The 18,377-nt window shown below is 37.1% G+C and overlaps 3 protein-coding genes across 3 annotated transcripts; 1 reads left to right on the forward strand and 2 right to left on the reverse strand.

The window, feature by feature from the left end:
* Positions 1–213: 213 nt before the first annotated feature.
* On the forward strand, positions 214–1,743 carry LOC113346819 (transport and Golgi organization 2 homolog). Its single transcript, XM_026590345.1, has 5 exons — positions 214–388; positions 489–672; positions 902–1,108; positions 1,192–1,383; positions 1,478–1,743. Exons 1-5 carry the CDS (start codon positions 306–308, stop codon positions 1,601–1,603), a joined length of 792 nt encoding a protein of 263 aa, XP_026446130.1. The 5' UTR covers positions 214–305; the 3' UTR covers positions 1,604–1,743.
* A 135-nt stretch (positions 1,744–1,878) lies between these two features.
* LOC113346818 (heterogeneous nuclear ribonucleoprotein H-like) lies at positions 1,879–3,576 on the reverse strand. Its single transcript, XM_026590344.1, has 2 exons — positions 3,376–3,576; positions 1,879–2,849 (listed from the first exon to the last, which is right to left on the reverse strand). The coding sequence occupies exons 1-2, from the start codon at positions 3,390–3,392 to the stop codon at positions 2,072–2,074; spliced, it is 795 nt and encodes a 264-aa protein (XP_026446129.1). The 5' UTR covers positions 3,393–3,576; the 3' UTR covers positions 1,879–2,071.
* Positions 3,577–14,987: 11,411 nt separating this feature from the next.
* LOC113346820 lies at positions 14,988–18,377 on the reverse strand. Its single transcript, XM_026590346.1, has 8 exons — positions 18,043–18,377; positions 17,642–17,721; positions 17,101–17,171; positions 16,895–16,959; positions 16,729–16,810; positions 15,978–16,027; positions 15,586–15,707; positions 14,988–15,259 (listed from the first exon to the last, which is right to left on the reverse strand). Exons 1-7 carry the CDS (start codon positions 18,148–18,150, stop codon positions 15,636–15,638), a joined length of 528 nt encoding a protein of 175 aa, XP_026446131.1. The 5' UTR covers positions 18,151–18,377; the 3' UTR covers positions 14,988–15,259; positions 15,586–15,635.

Raw genomic sequence — 18,377 nt, forward strand, 5'->3', positions numbered from 1 at the left:
CACAAGAGAACATTCATGTTTGTAAAAGTTTGAAAGAGAGCTCCACTGGCACTTCTCCAAATTTGGAAACCTTCAAGACATGCACTGCTGACCAGTATCATCTCTGTATAACCTAAAGCAGACGCTAATTAAATGCTAGCAGTTACCTTTGTACTCTCCGCCTCTCCTACTTCATACATTTTCTCTTATAAAAAGCCATTTGTCTTTGCTTCTTCTTTCCCTCAAGAAATTTTTTACATAATTTTTCAGAGTTCTGTTCTGCTACACAGAATTATATGTTTCTAGTGAACGGATTGTAGGAAACTATGTGCATAGCAGTGTTTATTTGGCTAGCTCACCCACTTTACCCGTTCTTTCTCTTGCTCAACAGAGATGAATATCATGACAGGTACGTATTGTTTAATCTTTCCCTCTCCCAAAATATATGCATATTTTTGCTGGGCCTCACGTTTTGTTAATATTTGTTTTGGTTTGAAATGTGAGAACAGACCTACTGAGCCAGTATCATGGTGGGGTGATGGAGATATATTGGGCGGAAGGGACGAAGTTGCAGGAGGAACATGGTTGGCTTGTACAAAAGGAGGCAAAGTAGCATTTATCACCAACGTTTTGGAGTCTCTTACTCTACCTGACGCAAAAAGCAGAGGAGACTTGCCGGTTCGTTTCTTGAAGGTAAATATGATTCAAAACAAAAGTATATCCAAGGTCACCTTCGGCAACATATTCATTTTGCATATTGGTTGTTAGCATTTCGTTATTTTCTATCATCTTAAGCAACTGATTGAAATAGCTACAGTAGTTCGTTTCAGATCTGAATATGCTTGGGTTTAGAACCAGTTTAGTTTTACTAACTGGATTCTGCAAGATCTCATCACTGTTGCTAAACGGTTATTGATTTCAGAGTACAAAGAGCCCAAGGGAGTTCGCCGAGGAAGTGCTAAAAGAAGCAGATCAGTATAATGGGTTTAACCTAATATTAACTGATCTTTTATCGAAAACCATGATTTATGTCTCTAACAGACCCAAAGGAGAAGTCAACTCAATTCAAGAGGTTTCATCAGGAGTTCATGTACTCTCAAATGCCAAGTTGGATTCTCCTTGGCCTAAGGTTGTATCCACCATATATTTTGACTGACATTTCAATACAACCTACTGCAGGAGTATTCTGACTACTAACCGCTCAAATTACAGGCCCGAAGTCTACGTCAGAATTTCAACAAACTACTCAGACAATATGGTGAAAAAGAACTCCCGGTAAAAGAGATGGTTGAAGAACTTATGGAAGATGCAGCCAAAGCTGATAAAAGCAAATTACCAAAAATTTGTGCACCAGACTGGGAATACAAATTAAGTTCAATTTTCGTTGAGACCGACACTCCTCTGGTAACTAAAATTAACTCAAAAAGTTTGTTTGGAAATACATGTTGCAAACAAGAAAAGTTTCATTTAAAGTGTTTTTATCTTTCACCTAATGTAGGGATGCTATGGAACACGAAGTACCGCAGCACTGACAGTTAAAACAAGCGGTGAAGTAAGGTTCTATGAAAAGTACGTAGAGAACGAAACATGGAAGGAACACACTGTCAGTTATCAAATAGAGTGATTCCGTGGAAAAAAATCCCTTTGCCATTTCTTGTCTCTTGAAAAAATCCCACATGTGTGGATGGTTGGGAGGAATATGAGAGACCAATATGTTTTCTTTGTGCAAGTTTGATATAAAGTATTAAGAATTAACCGAAAAAATAAATAAATAAAGAACTAAAGATTTGAACGAACTTTCTCTTCATTTATATCCCGGGATTCGTCAAATTGCTCCCAAATTTATGCTCAAACCCCTAGTCAAATACCCTTTAATCATGTAACTCATACCAATAAATCTAAGTAAAACCAAATTCATATTTGAGTTTCTCAAGTCTACATCTAAAAGATCACAAACAAACCCATTATCAAACAATTCAAATGGCATACTAAAATGCAGAAATAAGAAACCAGGCCAGGTCTAAATCAACAACGATCCAAATGACCGCTTGTGCACCCTTTTAAAGAAAATGCATGCAGACACGTTTCAGAATCAGTGCCTTGACCTAGATGCAGCACGCCTGGCCTCATCAGGCGTAGAAGGGAAAAGCTCAACGTACCGCGAGCCCATGGTCATCTTGTCCTTGCCCATAGCTCTTTTAGCCTCATCAGTGGAAACAAACTCCACATATGCTTCACCAGTGGCTTTTCCATCAGCACGACATGCAAGATGTACACTATCCTCGACAAGGTCAAAATCACCAAAGAAGTCCAAAATCTCAGACTTGGTGGCGGAGAAAGGAAGACCTCTTAGCTTGAGAATCTCCGTGTATTCCAACTGATCCTTGTCAACGGACCTCCTCTTACTAGAGCGAGGAGGAGGACTTCCACGGTACTCATCATAACTACCTTCATAGTTCATCTCAGCTGAGATAGCATGGTAATAGTCTTGCTTATTGCACCTGAAAACCTCTACATACCTTCTGCCCATGTTCTGATGGTCCTTTTGGAGCGCGACCTCAGACTGCACAGTATTTGAAAATACAACAAACGCCTCCCCAGAGAATCGCCCATTTTTGTTCACAAGAAGACAGTCAATAATGTCTAACCCACCAAAGAATTTGTATATGTCGATGTCGGTGCAATTGAAGGGGAGACCTCTGAGACGAACAACTGGAAAGGTAAGATTCCACCCACCACCATAGCTGCCGAAAGGCTGGTAGCTGCTAGCACCGGTGTTCACTGGAAAGTACGGATTTGATTCGATCATTCTTTGTCTCTTTAAGCCGACCCCATACCCATCCGAAACCCCCCCGCTCCCCAACATTGCCCTTCAGATATTCAATCCCAAAAAAAAAGAAGTAAAAAAAATCCCCCACACTCAACCCTGTTAATAAAACCAGACCCAACCCGCGATATCCTAATACCTAGAGTTAATACTAATGGTTACCAACTACAAGTAAAAGGCACGACACAGTATATGCAATCTCTGAGATGAGGTGCCCCTGCATCCTGAGGGGCAAGGGGTCCATGCTATATCTCCCAACTCAGAGCAAAGAGCAGATATTAAAATAAAATGGCAATCATAACAACATTCACGGCATCATGCGAGCAAACTTAACAAGATTTATACTGTGTATTTTTGTTACCCTAACCCTAGATTCTACAGGTGAAAGGAACAAATTTTATCAAAAATCACAAAATTCGCAGCCCTAGATTCTACCCAAGATTAATCACACAATGGTTTATCAAAAAAGGAACAAAACCTTCATATCATGATCAACAGACAAAACCAAACAAAAGACTTCAAAACCCTAAAAATTAAACAAAAACAAACATTGAATTTGGTAAGCTTACCCTCTTGATCCGTACATGGTGTTGAGACGTTGAAGGATAATTTCCTCTCTGATTTCCCCCCTGATTGAAAACAGAAACCTGTAGATTTTGGATGAATTTTGTTTGCAATCTTTTTTTTCTTTCTGGCCAGAGAAGAAAACCCTAATGAAGTTGTCTTGTTCGTTCTATCGCCCGCCTTTGCTAATTTATTTCTCTGGAAAATAAATAAATGTAAACAGGTGTCTTCTGTCGTGCGAGGAATAGTCACAAACTCGCGTTTTCACCGTCAAAACCTCCTTATATTTCAATGATGTTAAAGGTAGGGGTGCACATACCCTACCCATACCCGCCAACCCTACCCTATCCGCCAGTTTTTTAACCGTATCATATCTTATCCACTATTTGGCGGGTAGGGTGGCGGGTAAAGATTTTCTTAACCGCCAGTAAACGGGTAGGGTGGCGGGTATAGGCCATATCCTACCCACCCTACCTAGAAGTGCACATACCCTACTCCTACCCGCCAACCCTACCCTACCCGTCAGTTTTTTAACCGTATCCTACCCTATCCATTATTTGGCGGGTAGGGTGGCGGGTAAAGATTTTCTTAACCGTTGGTAAACGGGTAGGGTGGCGGGTATAGGCCATATCCTACCCACCCTACCCGTTGTGCAGCCCTAGTTAAAGGGGCGGCAGATTCTATCGGACGGGCAACAGTGAATAGGACAAAAAGGATCATCACATGGTAATTTGAAGTGTTCTTTATAAAAGAAATTAAAAATGATTAATTAACCCTTACATAGTTTAGTGTTGATAAATTAGTTTAGTGTTGATAATCAAATTTCACTTATATTAACTCTAAACCAAATCAAAATCAGATTTTTAGAATTTAAAAAAAAAAAAGTTTAGAGGAGATGAAAAGAAAAACTTTTGTGATATTTGTGAAACCCTAGATTTTGATTCACTCGACCAAAATGAGTGATTCCAGTGACAAATTTGAGATGGGTGAATTTCTAAATTAGTTCCCATTAGCTTTTTGTCGCTCAAAATTATCTAAAGTACGTAAAAAAATTGAAACTTTTAAAATTTCAGAAGAACTTACGGTTGGAATTTAGCTCGTGACCAACCGTAACTCTCAGTTACGGTTCCAAAAGCATCGAATACCATCCGTAACTGGTTCAATTTGGGGAAAACCTCAATCGTAATACCAGTTACGGTTGGTAGAATGACAACATATAGCAACCGTAACAAATTACGGTTGGTAACTAATGAATCGAGATCAACCGTTACTAACCTACGGTTGGTAAGGTTATTTGAGTTACAAGTCGTAACTCAAATACGATTGATAACAGTGATGCAATTACAAACTGTAAAAAGAAAATGAAACATCCAGGACGACTTACGGTTCGTAACTTAAGTAGCGAGACCAACCGTAAGTAATTTACGGTTGCAAAAAAAATCGTAACTGAACATTTTATCTCAAAATCAAGAACTTGCGGTTGGTATTTGAGTTAAATGAACCGTAACATCAACCAAATCTATAGTTACGGTTCCAATTGGAGTTATTACCAACCGTAACTCACATGCAACACAGAAATTTCAATTTCAGTTTTGATCCAACACCTTAATTTTTGATACAAAACTAACTCAAAATCAAACACAATAAACTAAACCCTAACTGGGTCTTTTCGAAATATAGTTTTCAATCAACGATTATCAATTTTTCAAATCGCTGATTAATCGAGGACGATGAAATTTCAATTTTAATGGAGGAGGAGAAGAGAAGAAAAGATGAAAAAATCAAAAAAGTTTTTTGATTTTTTTATTCCATTAGGTTAAAAATTGGAGAGGGTAATCTAGTTAATTTACACCCCCTATAGGACACCCCCTAACCAATAAGAGGGACATTGCTATCACACTTACCGCCCCTCTAATGGAACATACCGCCCCTATAACAGGGTTGTTATATTTTTTCTTTTCCTTGCAGATATTTGAGCCAACCAAAGGTAAAAGGAAAAATTTAGGCCCTCCATCTAACCGCACCAAGAATGGTGCACATATTCGTCTATGAGAACGCGAACGCATGTGTATATCAAACCGAGTCCGCACGTTTTCCGCCGTTTGATCAAAAACCTAATTTATTTTCGTGGGCTTAAAGTATATTTTATTTTTTATTTATTTGAAGAGAAAAAGGATTCTAAAGAGCCCGTGTATTAAACTACCTGAGGATACAAGAAGGTGGAGAATTATCATTCCACCAACTATTTACATGATTATGCATTACAAATTGGCACAAAGAATGAGCCAAACTATTTGTATTTTTTGGAACATAAATAAACTTCACATCAACAAAATATTGAACCATATTTTGCTCTAGCAGTGCTAGATGCTCTAGCAATTCCCAAATCAAACGTGTCTGTTTATGATGTCACCAAACCAGGATATAAGAACCATGGTTCCAACTGTTTTTTCGACAGATGTCGTTCCTCTTTTTTTTCTGTCCCTCATCAGTGTGGAGAAGGGGATAGTTATTGAAAAAGAATACTTTTAGTGGCGCCGTTAATTTGTTTCACTAGATCTCTCCGACTATTTCTTCATAGGGAACAAGGAAAATTTAACTGTAAAGAGTTTGATTGATTAATGTATGAAAGACAGCTTTACATAATGAGAAAAAAAACCTGGCGTTTTTAGGGGCCACTCAAAAGGATTTAGGGGCCAACAATAAAACAAAAAAGGTCACCCAAAGGGAAAATGTAGCCAGCCCTTATCTCGCGTAATTCGTAATGGCGAAATTACCCTTATATATTCGGAGGATATGATAACATTGTTACCCTCCGAATGCAATCGGAAGCCAAAATCGTTCCCATACTTCCGATTGTAGTCGGTGCAGTATTAGAATGATTTGTGTTTCATTTTTTCCATTTCTTTTTAATTTTTGAGTTGTTAGAGTTATAGAGAAGAAGGTGAAAGAAAAAAAGAGAAAACCCATTTTATCACTACAAAAATGGATGGATACGAAGAAGAAGGTGAGAATCATGACGAAGAACAAAATGTTGAGGGTTCACGACCGTTTAGAGAAGACGATTTGGGGTATATGTTGAATGATCCAAACTTTTGTGGAGAGGAAAACATAGACGACTCTTTCATGGAAGAAAATGGAGAATCGCATGATATTGAAGCTAAAGATGCATGTAAAACACATGTATTGTGTTAAGAAACTCAAATACTCGATTTGCATGCGTTTGTGTGCTTTTGTAAACAAGAAAAACCGATTATTGCATGCATTGAATGCCATGAACTACCCAGATTCGGTAGATAATTTATAGATTAAACTTACGAATATAACATACTGAGTACCAAATATGTATATTCGGTAGTTACAAGATACTAGTTTACTGCCGAATATGAGAAAAACCCCAAACTGGTTTTCCAAAAATATCTACATTCGGTAGTTATGTAGAGTTATTTACCTCCGAATGGCCCCAAAAACGAATTCCTCAGAAAATTTCAAAACTCAGTATTCTTATCCTTTACAATCGGTAATAGTTTAACATTATTTGACTGCCGAATATAACAGTGGCCTCAAAATAAAATTTCCGAAAACTTGAAAATCGGATGTTTATCGATTAAAGTTATCTCCCGGTTATTTATATTCGGCTGTTTTACTATATATTTTAGCTTCCGATTATATCATTTTTTGCACTCAGTAAACTGTGTACATTCATTTGCATAAATCGGGTGTTTTGGGTAACCGATAGGATTCCGAATATAAAGTATTCGGAAGTTTGACTTATTTAATTACCTCCGAATATATCATTTTTTTCACTCAGTAAACTGTGTACATTCATTTGCATAGATCGGGTGTTTTGGGTAACCGATAGGATTCCGAATATAGAATATTCGGAAGTTTGACTTATTTAATAACCTCCGATTATTGTATAATAATTTGTTGCTTTCATATGATGGCTGTTGAAGAGTTTGTTGATGACTTCTATTTGAGGCCCGACACTTCCCTATACTATGCAAACAATTTGGTATACTCATTACTACTTTTTTCTTTTTTTCAAAATTTATATGTTAAATGGTTATGCTTATTAGGTTTGTTTTGTTTTATGCACGTTTAGACATTTGGAAGTAAGAAGGAGGCAGAGGAATGGCTTATGAACAAGGCAAAAGATAACATGTGCGTGGTAGTTCAAAATAATCATGTTAGTGACACTCGATTTGTGAGCGAGGTGGGACGCGAAAGAGTCACGAGGGAAAGAATAGTAAGTACATACGGAAGACGAATAGGAAATACTGAAGCAATACCAAGAAGATAGGATGCCCATTTAAGATTGTCTTCTATAAGCCCGATGGTATTAAAGGTAAAGAGTATAAAATGTATAAAGTTGATAACGGTTGTCACAACCATGATGATCCGTTGGATTTAATTGGACATGTAATGGTTGCCAAGTTAAAACCACATCAAATGCAGACGGTGAGGTCTATGCGGATCCAAAAAGCGAGTGCGATCTTAAGTAAAATAAAGGCGGACGATCCCGACAACTTGTATTCTTTGTCTACAATTAAGTCGGCCCTAGCTACGATCAAAAGGACTGATTGGGATGGTAGAACGGTCATGCAACAATCGGAGTGGTTAGCGGAGTTACACGGCTACACCTTGAGAAGGGAAGAAAAGGATGGTATAGTGGTTCGTATTTTCTTGGCACATCCCGAAATGATCCAATTGGCTCAATGCTTTCATCAAATTTTGTTGATAGATGCTACTTATAAGACAAACAAGTATAAGGGTTTTTATATGGAGATGATGAGGCGAGGAGATAGATACGACAAAGAACAAGAGTTCAAAGACTTAGTTGCGCGTGTGAATTGTCGAAAGGGATTGAAGACAATCGGATCCAAGTATTGGATGACAATGACTAAATTTGGATATCTCCTAGTGGACGTTTTGAATTGCGTGGTACATTTCTTCGTTCCTCCTATGTATGGACTTAGCATGACGTTTTCACCCACAAGAACGGCTTGCGACGAGTCGGTTAAAGATAGAAGAATCGTAATGGCATTTGTGAATGAAATGCATTTTATCGGTTTAAGAGTAAAGAAAGATTGTCCGTTACCTCCGTTGAGTAAGTGGCACGATTACTTCCCGATGAACCATTGCAAGGATTGGGTGAAACAATATGAGTCCAACATGGTTGATTGGGATCGTGTTATGGACAACAAATTTCCCGCCGAGTTACTCGAATTGATCCCCTCGGATGATGACGATGTTTGATCGTTTTTTTTCGAGGCACAATTATAATTTTTTTTGAAACTATGTAATCGGAACAACAGTATTATAACACTTCAATACGATTAATCATATTCGGGAATTCCATATCTTATCAAACCGCCGATTAATATTAAAAATTTGAATTTACAGCACTCAAACATCACATGTTATTCTTTTTTCCCAGTCCGAGATGCAACAATCAACGCGGCTTCGAAATGTAGAAACGACTCTCCTCTCCACTTGGAATAAGCATCTTGTGCCGCAAACCTGTCGTCTCTGTGCCTAGCAAGAATACGGTTGTACTCGGTGCACAATTTTATAACATGGTGCACCCTTGAAGAAACATGGGATGGTTCATAATTGTGGCGTGACTTCTTGTACTTACCAACAAAAGGACCCAATGAAACGTTAATCCAAAATATACGATCGTCCTGCTGTTCTTTGGGTAGATCTTTCACAATGTAATAATTTTTTATCCATTCGGTCTCTTCCTCAACTTGTTTTAATCTTTCTCTATGATGGAATTGTTCTTGACCTCGCTTCTTAGCCTTGATTTCCTCTTCCTCCTCCTCCGTTGCCACTAACGATGGTTTAATTTTTTTGGGTTGTTTGTTCCTTTTTTGTATTTCTTCTTCCCTTGCTGCAATTGATGTAGTTGTTCGCTTGCATCTTCGAAGTATGTTGTCGATTGATGATGGACTTGCCATTGAAAAGGTTTTTCATTCAGATTTGTTACTCAATAATAACTGAGAGGGGTTACCCTCCTTATATATATTAGAGTTCCAACGGATCTAATTTTTGAAAATATGGCCGTTGAGGTTTCTGAAAATATGGCCGTTGAGGTTTCGTATCATTGGTGCACTACAATCGGTTGTTAACGATACACGTATTACCCCCGAATAAGACATTCGGTGGAAAACTTAAATTCTTATCTACCGATTAAGTTGGTATTTCTAAACACGACTATATTATTCGGAGGATAATTGTTTTGTAAAGTTCCGAATGTACGATGGCCCAAAAATCAGAATTTGGGAAAAACTTATACTTTTCAAATTTTGAAATTGAAATAATCAGAAGTATAATTAGTTACCCAAACTTCCGAATATGGGCTGTCTAACATTCTATATTGTCCCTTGTAACCACCTAGAGCCAAGGCGTGGTTTGTTTTGAACTTGCTATATTCGGAGGATAATTGTTTTGTAAAGTCCCGAATGTACGATGGCCCAAAAATCAGAATTTGGGAAAAACTTATACTTTTCAAATTTTGAAATTGAAATAATCGGAAGTATAATTAGTTACCCAAACTTCCGAATATGGGCTGTCTAACATTCTATATTGGCCCTTGGAACCACCTAGAGCCACGGCGTGGTTTGTTTTGAACTTGCTATATTCGGAGGATAATTGTTTTGTAAAGTTCCGAATGTACGATGGCCCAAAAATCAGAATTTGGGAAAAACTTATACTTTTCAAATTTTGAAATTGAAATAATCGGAAGTATAATTAGTTACCCAAACTTCCGAATATGGGCTGTCTAACATTCTATATTGGCCCTTGGAACCACCTAGAGCCAAGGCGTGGTTTGTTTTGAACTTGCTATATTCGGAGGATAATTGTTTTGTAAAGTTCCGAATGTACGATGGCCCAAAAATCAGAATTTGGGAAAAACTTATATTTTTCAAATTTTGAAATTGAAATAATCGGAAGTATAATTAGTTACCCAAACTTCCGAATATGGGCTGTCTAACATTCTATATTGGCCCTTGGAACCACCTAGAGCCAAGGCGTGGTTTGTTTTGAACTTGCTATATTCGGAGGATAATTGTTTTGTAAATTTCCGAATGTATGATGGCCCAAAAATCAGAATTTGGGAAAAACTTATACTTTTCAAATTTTGAAATTGAAATAATCGGAAGTATAATTAGTTACCCAAACTTCCGAATATGGGTTGTCTAACATTCTATATTGGCCCTTGGAACCACCTAGAGCCAAGGCGTGGTTTGTTTTGAACTTGCTATATTCGGAGGATAATTGTTTTGTAAAGTCCCGAATGTACGATGGCCCAAAAATCAGAATTTGGGAAAAACTTATACTTTTCAAATTTTGAAATTGAAATAATCGGAAGTATATAACATTATATTGTCTTCCGAATAAATACTGGCCTCAAAATGGGATTTTTCTTATATCAGAAATTTTGAGATTTTTCAATATATATATATATATATATTCGGTAGTGAGTGTACTTCCGAATACTGTGTGTCTACTTAAATATATTCGGGAGACAAAAAATTCATTAAACTACCGATTATTACCAGTTTGTATCCAGGAAGATATGACCAACAATATTCGGCCGATAACCATCAAATATTTCTCCCGAATACTGTCGATGTTCTTGAGAAATGAAGAACACGACTACATTCGGAAGTAAAGGAGCATGAATATCGCCCGAATCTGGATAAATAACCGAAAACCCTAGAATTATTTTTTCTCGATTCGCCGAATTAAATCGAAATAAACCCCAAAAATGATAGATTCTTACCTAATTGGGCCATTTGACTTTGGAGCGGAATTTTTTTTTTCTTCCACAATCGAAAGATAATAGGAAACTGGAAGAAGAAGAGTTGAAATGAGTAGAATTGTTTTTGATTTGGTTTTCATACAGTTTTACCATAAGGGCATTTATGTAACTTCAATATTATATAGGGTACCCCTTAACTAGAGTCTTTGGCTGGGTATAAATTGATGGCCCCTAAATCCTTTGGGGTGGCCCCTAAAAACGCTAGGAAAAAAAAAGGGTTCCTCCCAAGTCTTGTTTCATATGATTGTATAGTTGCATGAGAGCTCATCAGTTGTACAAAGAAGGTACTTAATTTGGATACTATCCATCACACGCTACGTACAAGGTTTTAGTAGAAGCCTTTTGCCAGGAATCGAATATTTGCAAGGGCACCCTTGTTTTGATTATTAAAGATCAATTTGTGCACTAATTATATTAAGTGTCAGGGATTTTTGATAAATGGGCAATTTCTTGAGCTAACATTCTAGTCTGTAAATCTGTGATGGACAACTTGATATTGGTGTTCATAATGGACTGAATGAGCCTTTCCTCCTCTCTGGAAAAAGCATGGAGGACATTGCTAGCCTAAAATGAAAGATACCCAAATTCTCGTTATCAAAAACCCTTTCCAAATCTTTGGTTTATCAAGATCTAATCATCAGGAAATATTAGACTAGTAAATGTGTTTGAAGAAGAGAGAACAATAAAAACGGACAGTGGAAAAACAGCTAAAAATCTTTGAAATTAACCATGGTTATCACCTAGTTTGGTGACATCATAAATAAACACATGTTTGATCATGGGGCTGCTAGATCAAACATGCTCTAGCACTGCAAGAGCAAAATATTCTCTAATTTTGCATCATCTTTAATCTGTCGAATAACAGAGTTGATGATCCATGAGATGTTACTTGTGTCACCTAAATCAGCATCTGTGACATTAGTTGCATCACCCTCAATTATGATCTTGTTGAAGCCAAATCTTCTCCCCAACTCCAAGCCCAATCTGCAAGCTATGAAAAGTAACTGTACCACAACCCAAAACAAGCCGTTCTGATCTCTAGTTACTGCTCATGCTGCCACGTTATTTGGAATAATGGCAGCGTCAACATTAATTTTAATGTAGTTTCTATGAGGAGTTTCCCATATTCTAGTCCTGCAAAATTGAACATGGTTACTCCTATTAGTTTCATCTTCAGCCATGCACAGATTAAAGTCTAGGTATGCATTCCTAATAATCAACGTCTCCGAGAAAGTTGTGTCCGGGAATATTATATCATTCCTCATCTTCCAAAGGTTCCAGATAAGACACATTTTCAAAATGAAACTGTGATTAATATTTTCTTCCATCCAACTTATTATGATATGGTTAACACTAACCTCCGGGAAATTAACAGATAGATCCAGACGAGCATTATTCAATACCATTCTCGACCTTGGGCAAAAAAATAACAAGTGAAGGACAGTCTCTTCATGTTGTTGACAAAACGGACAAGCAGAATCAATATTTGGGACGAACCTACTGATGTTGTGTTTCACTGCGATTCCATTATGAAGCATCTTCCATATGAATATGTGAATCTTTGGTAAGAGATTATTGAAAGACCAAAATCTCTTCCAGGGGAATGCAGCCAAAGATGAGGAGGAAGGACGATTATTCATTAAACCCTGATATCAAGATTTAGCGGTGAATTTACCCGAAGCATTACCTGTCCAGATTAACTTATCTTCGGAGTCCACTTCTGAACTTAAATAAATTGCAGTAATACACTCAACAGTTTTAGGTGGGAATAATTCACGTAACAGAGGAACGTTCCACGACCTTGAATGAGTAATTATTAAGTCAGAGACATACTGAATATCACCCGGAAGAGAAGAATGATTGCTGATTAAATGATCTAATTGATGAACTAGCCATGGATCCTTCAAAATGTGAATATTCTCACCATTAGAAACTTGCCATAAAACCTTATTCTCAAGATGGTGTCTATCTTGAAGTATACAGCTCCAAATAGTAGAGCATTTTTCAGGTTTATTCACAGTCCAAAAAGAAGCATCCATGATGTATTTCGCATCTAGCAACTGAACCCACATTGCTTCCTTGTCATTCTAGGAACCGCCAAGCTAGCTTACAAATCAAAGCTAAATTCATCAACTCCATGTTCCTTATCCCTAACCCACCACAGTCTTTTATGAGTTCTAATTTTTCCCAGTTGATGAAGTGCAGTTTTCTCTCATCAGAACTGTGACCTCACCAGAAAGATCTTATTATTTTCTCCAAGTCATTAGCGACACCTTTGGGAAGTAGAAAGTATCCCATAAAGTGAACGGGAATTGTTGATAATGAAGATTTCACTAAAACTGATCTTCCTGCAGAATTGACAAAGTGGAATCTCCATCCTGAAAGCTTGCTGAAACACTTTTCTGCGAGAAAACTAAAACTTGAGATTTGGTAGTCTGATTTTAAAGGGTAAATACTCAAATATTTCTCCTCCACAGTCATCTCCCTGACACCCAAATCCTTTATTGTTTTTTGCTTCCTAAGAGAAGGAATACCTTTGCTGAAGTAAATAGAGGATTTATCATAGTTAATCATTTGCCCCGACATACCATAATATTCCTCCAAAAGCTTCATAAGATTCCTTACATTTACTCTTGTATTCTCACCAAAGAAGAATAAGTCATCTGCAAACATCAAATGCGATATTATTAGAGCCCACGTATTTTAATTTGATATCCTTGATAGAGACCTTGTTGTTCATATTGTTTCATCAACAGAGATAACCCTTGAGAACAAATAATTAATAATGTAGGGGAAAGTGGGCAGCCTTGGCGAATTCCTCTTTCATTCTTGAAGAAGCCTTGAGGAGCTCCATTGACGTTAATTGAGAAGGAAGCAGTAGGAATACAGGCCATGATGAGAGAATTACCTGCAATTCCCATAACCCTTAGCATATCTCCTAGGAACTTCCAATTAACTCTATCGTATGCTTTTGCCATGTCAACTTTAAGAGCAAAATGGCCATTGATGGCTCTGGAATTATTCATAGAGTGTAACAGATCTTTTGCAATGATGATATTATCAAGGATTTGGCATCCCGGTACAAAAGCATTCTGAGACCAGCAGATAAACTCTTCCAAATAAGGCTTAATTCTGTTTGAAAGAATCTTGGTGACAATCTTGTATAAGACGTTACACAGAGATATAGGCCGGAAATCCGATGGTGTAGCGTGATTTTTTATTTCGGGGATTAACAAAATATTGGCATGGTTGAGTAAATCAAGAAAAACAGCGTATTCAAAATATCTTCTTTATTGATCTAAACACATCAGTACAAATAGTAGACCAACACTTCTTGTAAAACACCCGTGGATATTCATCCGGCCCCGGAAAAGTAAAAGAACCCATCTTAACAACCACTGCCCAAATTTCCTCCATCGAAGGAACCCTACACAAAGCTTCATTATCCAAATTAAAAACAGCTTGACCTTGAATTGAGAACCGACGAGTTTTAAACTCAATTCCGCCCAAATTTCCTCCATTGAAGGAACCCTACACAAAGCTTCATTATCCAAATTAGAAACAGCTTGACCTTGAATTGAGAACCGAGGAGTTTTAAACTCAATTCCACGGAAAGTAACCGAGGAGTTTTAAACTCAAATTCCACGGAATGTACCCCCTGCCTCCCCAAGATACGGATTCCATGGAAACATGAAAACACTTTTCATGAAATTGTTTCCTTTCTATGTTATCAAACACAACAATATAGAATTTATGTGAGAGAAAATCAACGAGCAGGAACAACACTTCATTTTGAAGTTCAAATAATTGTATTAGGATATTAATCAGATGGAATTTCTCTTGTTTAAAGTATTAACAAATGATGATTATACAATGATCTTTCACTTGGATCGGAGTTGTACAAATATGCCAATGAGATCCACATAGGAAGTTTTCACAGAGAAAGTCTTGTTCCCTTTGTCTTGTAGACTTGTACTGTTGTACACAATCCTATACATTTAACAGTCAAATGATCTCCTCAAATCTTCAATCCAAGTCCAAGGGGATGCATTTTTAACCTGTAATCCAAAGTTTCAAAATAAGCATCGTTCAAAAGGAAAACCAACTGTTGTACAAGCATCGTTCAAAAGGAAAATCAACTGTTGTATAAGCATCGTTTAAAAGGAACACCAACTGTTGTAGCGTTCTAGTAGATAAACGGTGCGATAATGGGAAAGAAGCAGAGTGGATGATGGACGGTCGATCAGAAATTTCCATGAGTCAGAAGATAAACAAGAAAAGATATGTAAAATGAATAAAAGTACTCCAGGAACTATTGATTGTTGGCTGCCAAGCATGAATTATTGTTTTGAACAACATGATCGGTATTCTTTAAAAAACTCACCTTTGTCCTGTTGCTGCAACGTACTGGTACAGCTTATAAATTACACTCCCCTACTTGATGATCTTCTGACAAATAAACTTGCTGACACGGCTAGATATCACTAACCAGGGTATTATGCCGACCTACATCGCAGTAGCAAAATTCATTAGAACATATCATCTCAGTCGTGTAATTCAGAACACAATTTTATTTGGGTGTTGCAGAAATCGAACTAAACATAAAAGATATGAAAAATTAATAATACTTCTAGCTTATGAATGAGGTCCCCCATGAGACAGTCTATTGAACTGAGAGCCGATAATGAGTCGGTTATAACCGTTCCTGGAAGCTAATAGAAAACTAATGGAAAACGGAAAGAGATAGGCGAATAAAAAGAAACATCTTGTACAGACCATAATGTGGCTGCTCACAGGATCCAGAGTTCTCCAAGAAAATATCCTCCCTGCAAAGGAAAAGAATAATATACAAATCAAGGGGAAGCAGTATCTTTTTAGATATAAATATAAACTGATACCATAGCGATCCAGTGGACAACTAGGCAAAACAAATTATGAGAGCCAAAATTATACTTGAGTGTTCCGATAACATTCCAGCCTAAAGTATCCGTGAGTATCGTCACAAATACCCAAGTTAAATGCATGGAGAAAGCAACATGGCCTCAAGGGTAGTAAAAACAATATTTTAGAGAGAGTTCATCTTGACGTCATAAGGTACTTGGGAATATAGAAGAAAAAAAAACTCCAGATGGAGGACCTCGCAATCACCGACTAACTGATTCTATAATCTATTTACAAGCAATTCATAGAAGGCAGACTATCACGCGATACTTAGCCGTTCAACTACCTCCGACGAATGAGACACTTTTAACTGAGTCGGAGTTAAATTCAGAAACTGGGAAAATAAAACAGAGATTTTCCACAAAATCTGTCTGAAGCTGAGGCACACCCCGAGCTAAATGTCCCGCAGATTTTAAGCAGAAAAGAACACACAACCCAAAGAATCTATACAGGAAAACTAAAGCAAATTAAGAAGGGTTTTACTGCTGATAGACTTCTATACAGAGCAGAAACGTATTTTATTCGAACGGATGAGAAGAACATCGTATACGAAGCTTAAAGAGAAAAGGCCTTGAGAATATGTTACCTAAAGGTTGTACAAGTTGCTGAGGGACAACAGCTACAGGATTTCTCCAAAACCATAGAATGAGTAGCGGATATGCAATGACCTACTTGATCCAGCCAAAAAAACTATGCTCAGAACAAAACCTCAGTTCAGTGAGAAACATTGATAATCATACACCCAAACCAACCTTTAAAACCGAGAGAGCTTTCAAACACATGTCGTAATGATTCTTCTGTTTATGCAACTCCTGACCTGGAAATTGGCATATCTGTCAGAACTTTGGATTGAATGAGACAATTTAGAGAAAACCCGCACTTGACTAAATTTCTTTTATTTGCTAGCTATTAAGATAAACCATTTTCACTATTGTCAAAATGTTCACAATTTACGTACATTGTTGAAGTTCCTTCTCCTTTGCTGCTGCCTTCCTTCTAAGTAATGCAGCTTGAGCAAAAGTTGATGGACTGTCTCCACAAACAGATCAAAACAGATTAATCATCGCTATGCTTTTACCAGAAAATAACATTTCTATGATGGTTAACATGCTCAGTTCATCATAAATGAGTAAAGAATTTTGATAACATTTGACAATATAGAGTTGTTAAAATTCATATTATACTCTGGGAAACAGGTAAGGTTTTTCATATTTAGTTTGTAGCATATCCGAAGATAAGCACTTAACTTCATGCACCACAGCATGGACAAAACTGGATTCCAGCACTCACACCAAATTACCCGTGAATTGGTGTAACAGAGTTATGAGATATGATTAGTTAATGACAATGGCTACCACAATCACATCTCTATTGAACAACTTGATTACCGTAAACCTAAAATAGAAATAACTACCCGTTCAAATTATAAAAATCACAGTCAAGTAGATAAATTTTTGTGAACAAGGTGAAACTAAACTGAAGTATTTGAAATTACCCACTTTGACAAGGGAGCTGCCTCTTTCAAGAGTTCTTTTATTTGTTGTTTTAATTCGATCTCCTTCGCATTCCATGATCCTCTCTTACAAAACAAAATACATTAAAAGATGGCAGAATTCAACTATCTTCGATCAACCTACTAATTTCTATATCAGATTATCAAAATCCAGAACTTAAAGAAGAATCAACAGACCAGGGTCATGGAGAAACGGAAATTCTTATTAGAACCTCAATTCTCATTCCAGAAAATACAATAATGAGACCAATTACTCGTTACTAATTCACTGGAAACTTTGCAAGTAAGAATTATTCTGAATTATGAACTGAACTAATGAGCTTCGAGTTCAAATCTGAAATATACAAACTCAATTGCAACTTAAAGGAAAACTGAAAATCAGTGTACCTTTTCTTTAAGGTAAGATAGAAACACTGGGACAATTTGAAGAAAGAAAGTCAGGATGAGAATCATTGGAGCTGCTGGAGAATTTCGAATTTCTAGGGTTTCTTTCATTACTTTCCTACGTGAGACAGGTCGGTTTCGAGATATGTTTCTTGAGTTTGGTAATAATAAGTTAAAAACGAGGAGATTTCGGATGTATAAATGGGAGATCAGTTTGATCTTTATTTAGAACCCTATTATTAGGGTTTTTAGGGTCACCGGATAGTAATTGGATCACCTCCCATCAAATAATAGTGACTAATATGATCCCTCACTGATTTATATAATAAACTTGATTA

The sequence above is a fragment of the Papaver somniferum genome, chromosome 2, assembly GCF_003573695.1.
Source record: "Papaver somniferum cultivar HN1 chromosome 2, ASM357369v1, whole genome shotgun sequence".
NCBI lineage: Eukaryota > Viridiplantae > Streptophyta > Magnoliopsida > Ranunculales > Papaveraceae > Papaver > Papaver somniferum.

Coding starts and splice junctions, on each gene's coding strand:
- LOC113346820 (XM_026590346.1), bottom strand. CDS start 18,150: ATGAAAGAAACCCTAGAAATTCGAAATTCTCCAGCAGCTCCAATGATT. Junction 17,722..18,042: donor TATCTTACCTTAAAGAAAAG/GTACACTGATTT, acceptor TTGTTTTGTAAG/AGAGGATCATGGAATGCGAA. Junction 16,960..17,100: donor GGAGAAGGAACTTCAACAAT/GTACGTAAATTG, acceptor GCCAATTTCCAG/GTCAGGAGTTGCATAAACAG.
- LOC113346819 (XM_026590345.1), top strand. CDS start 306: ATGTGCATAGCAGTGTTTATTTGGCTAGCTCACCCACTTTACCCGTTC. Junction 1,109..1,191: donor TGGATTCTCCTTGGCCTAAG/GTTGTATCCACC, acceptor CTCAAATTACAG/GCCCGAAGTCTACGTCAGAA. Junction 1,384..1,477: donor TTGAGACCGACACTCCTCTG/GTAACTAAAATT, acceptor CACCTAATGTAG/GGATGCTATGGAACACGAAG.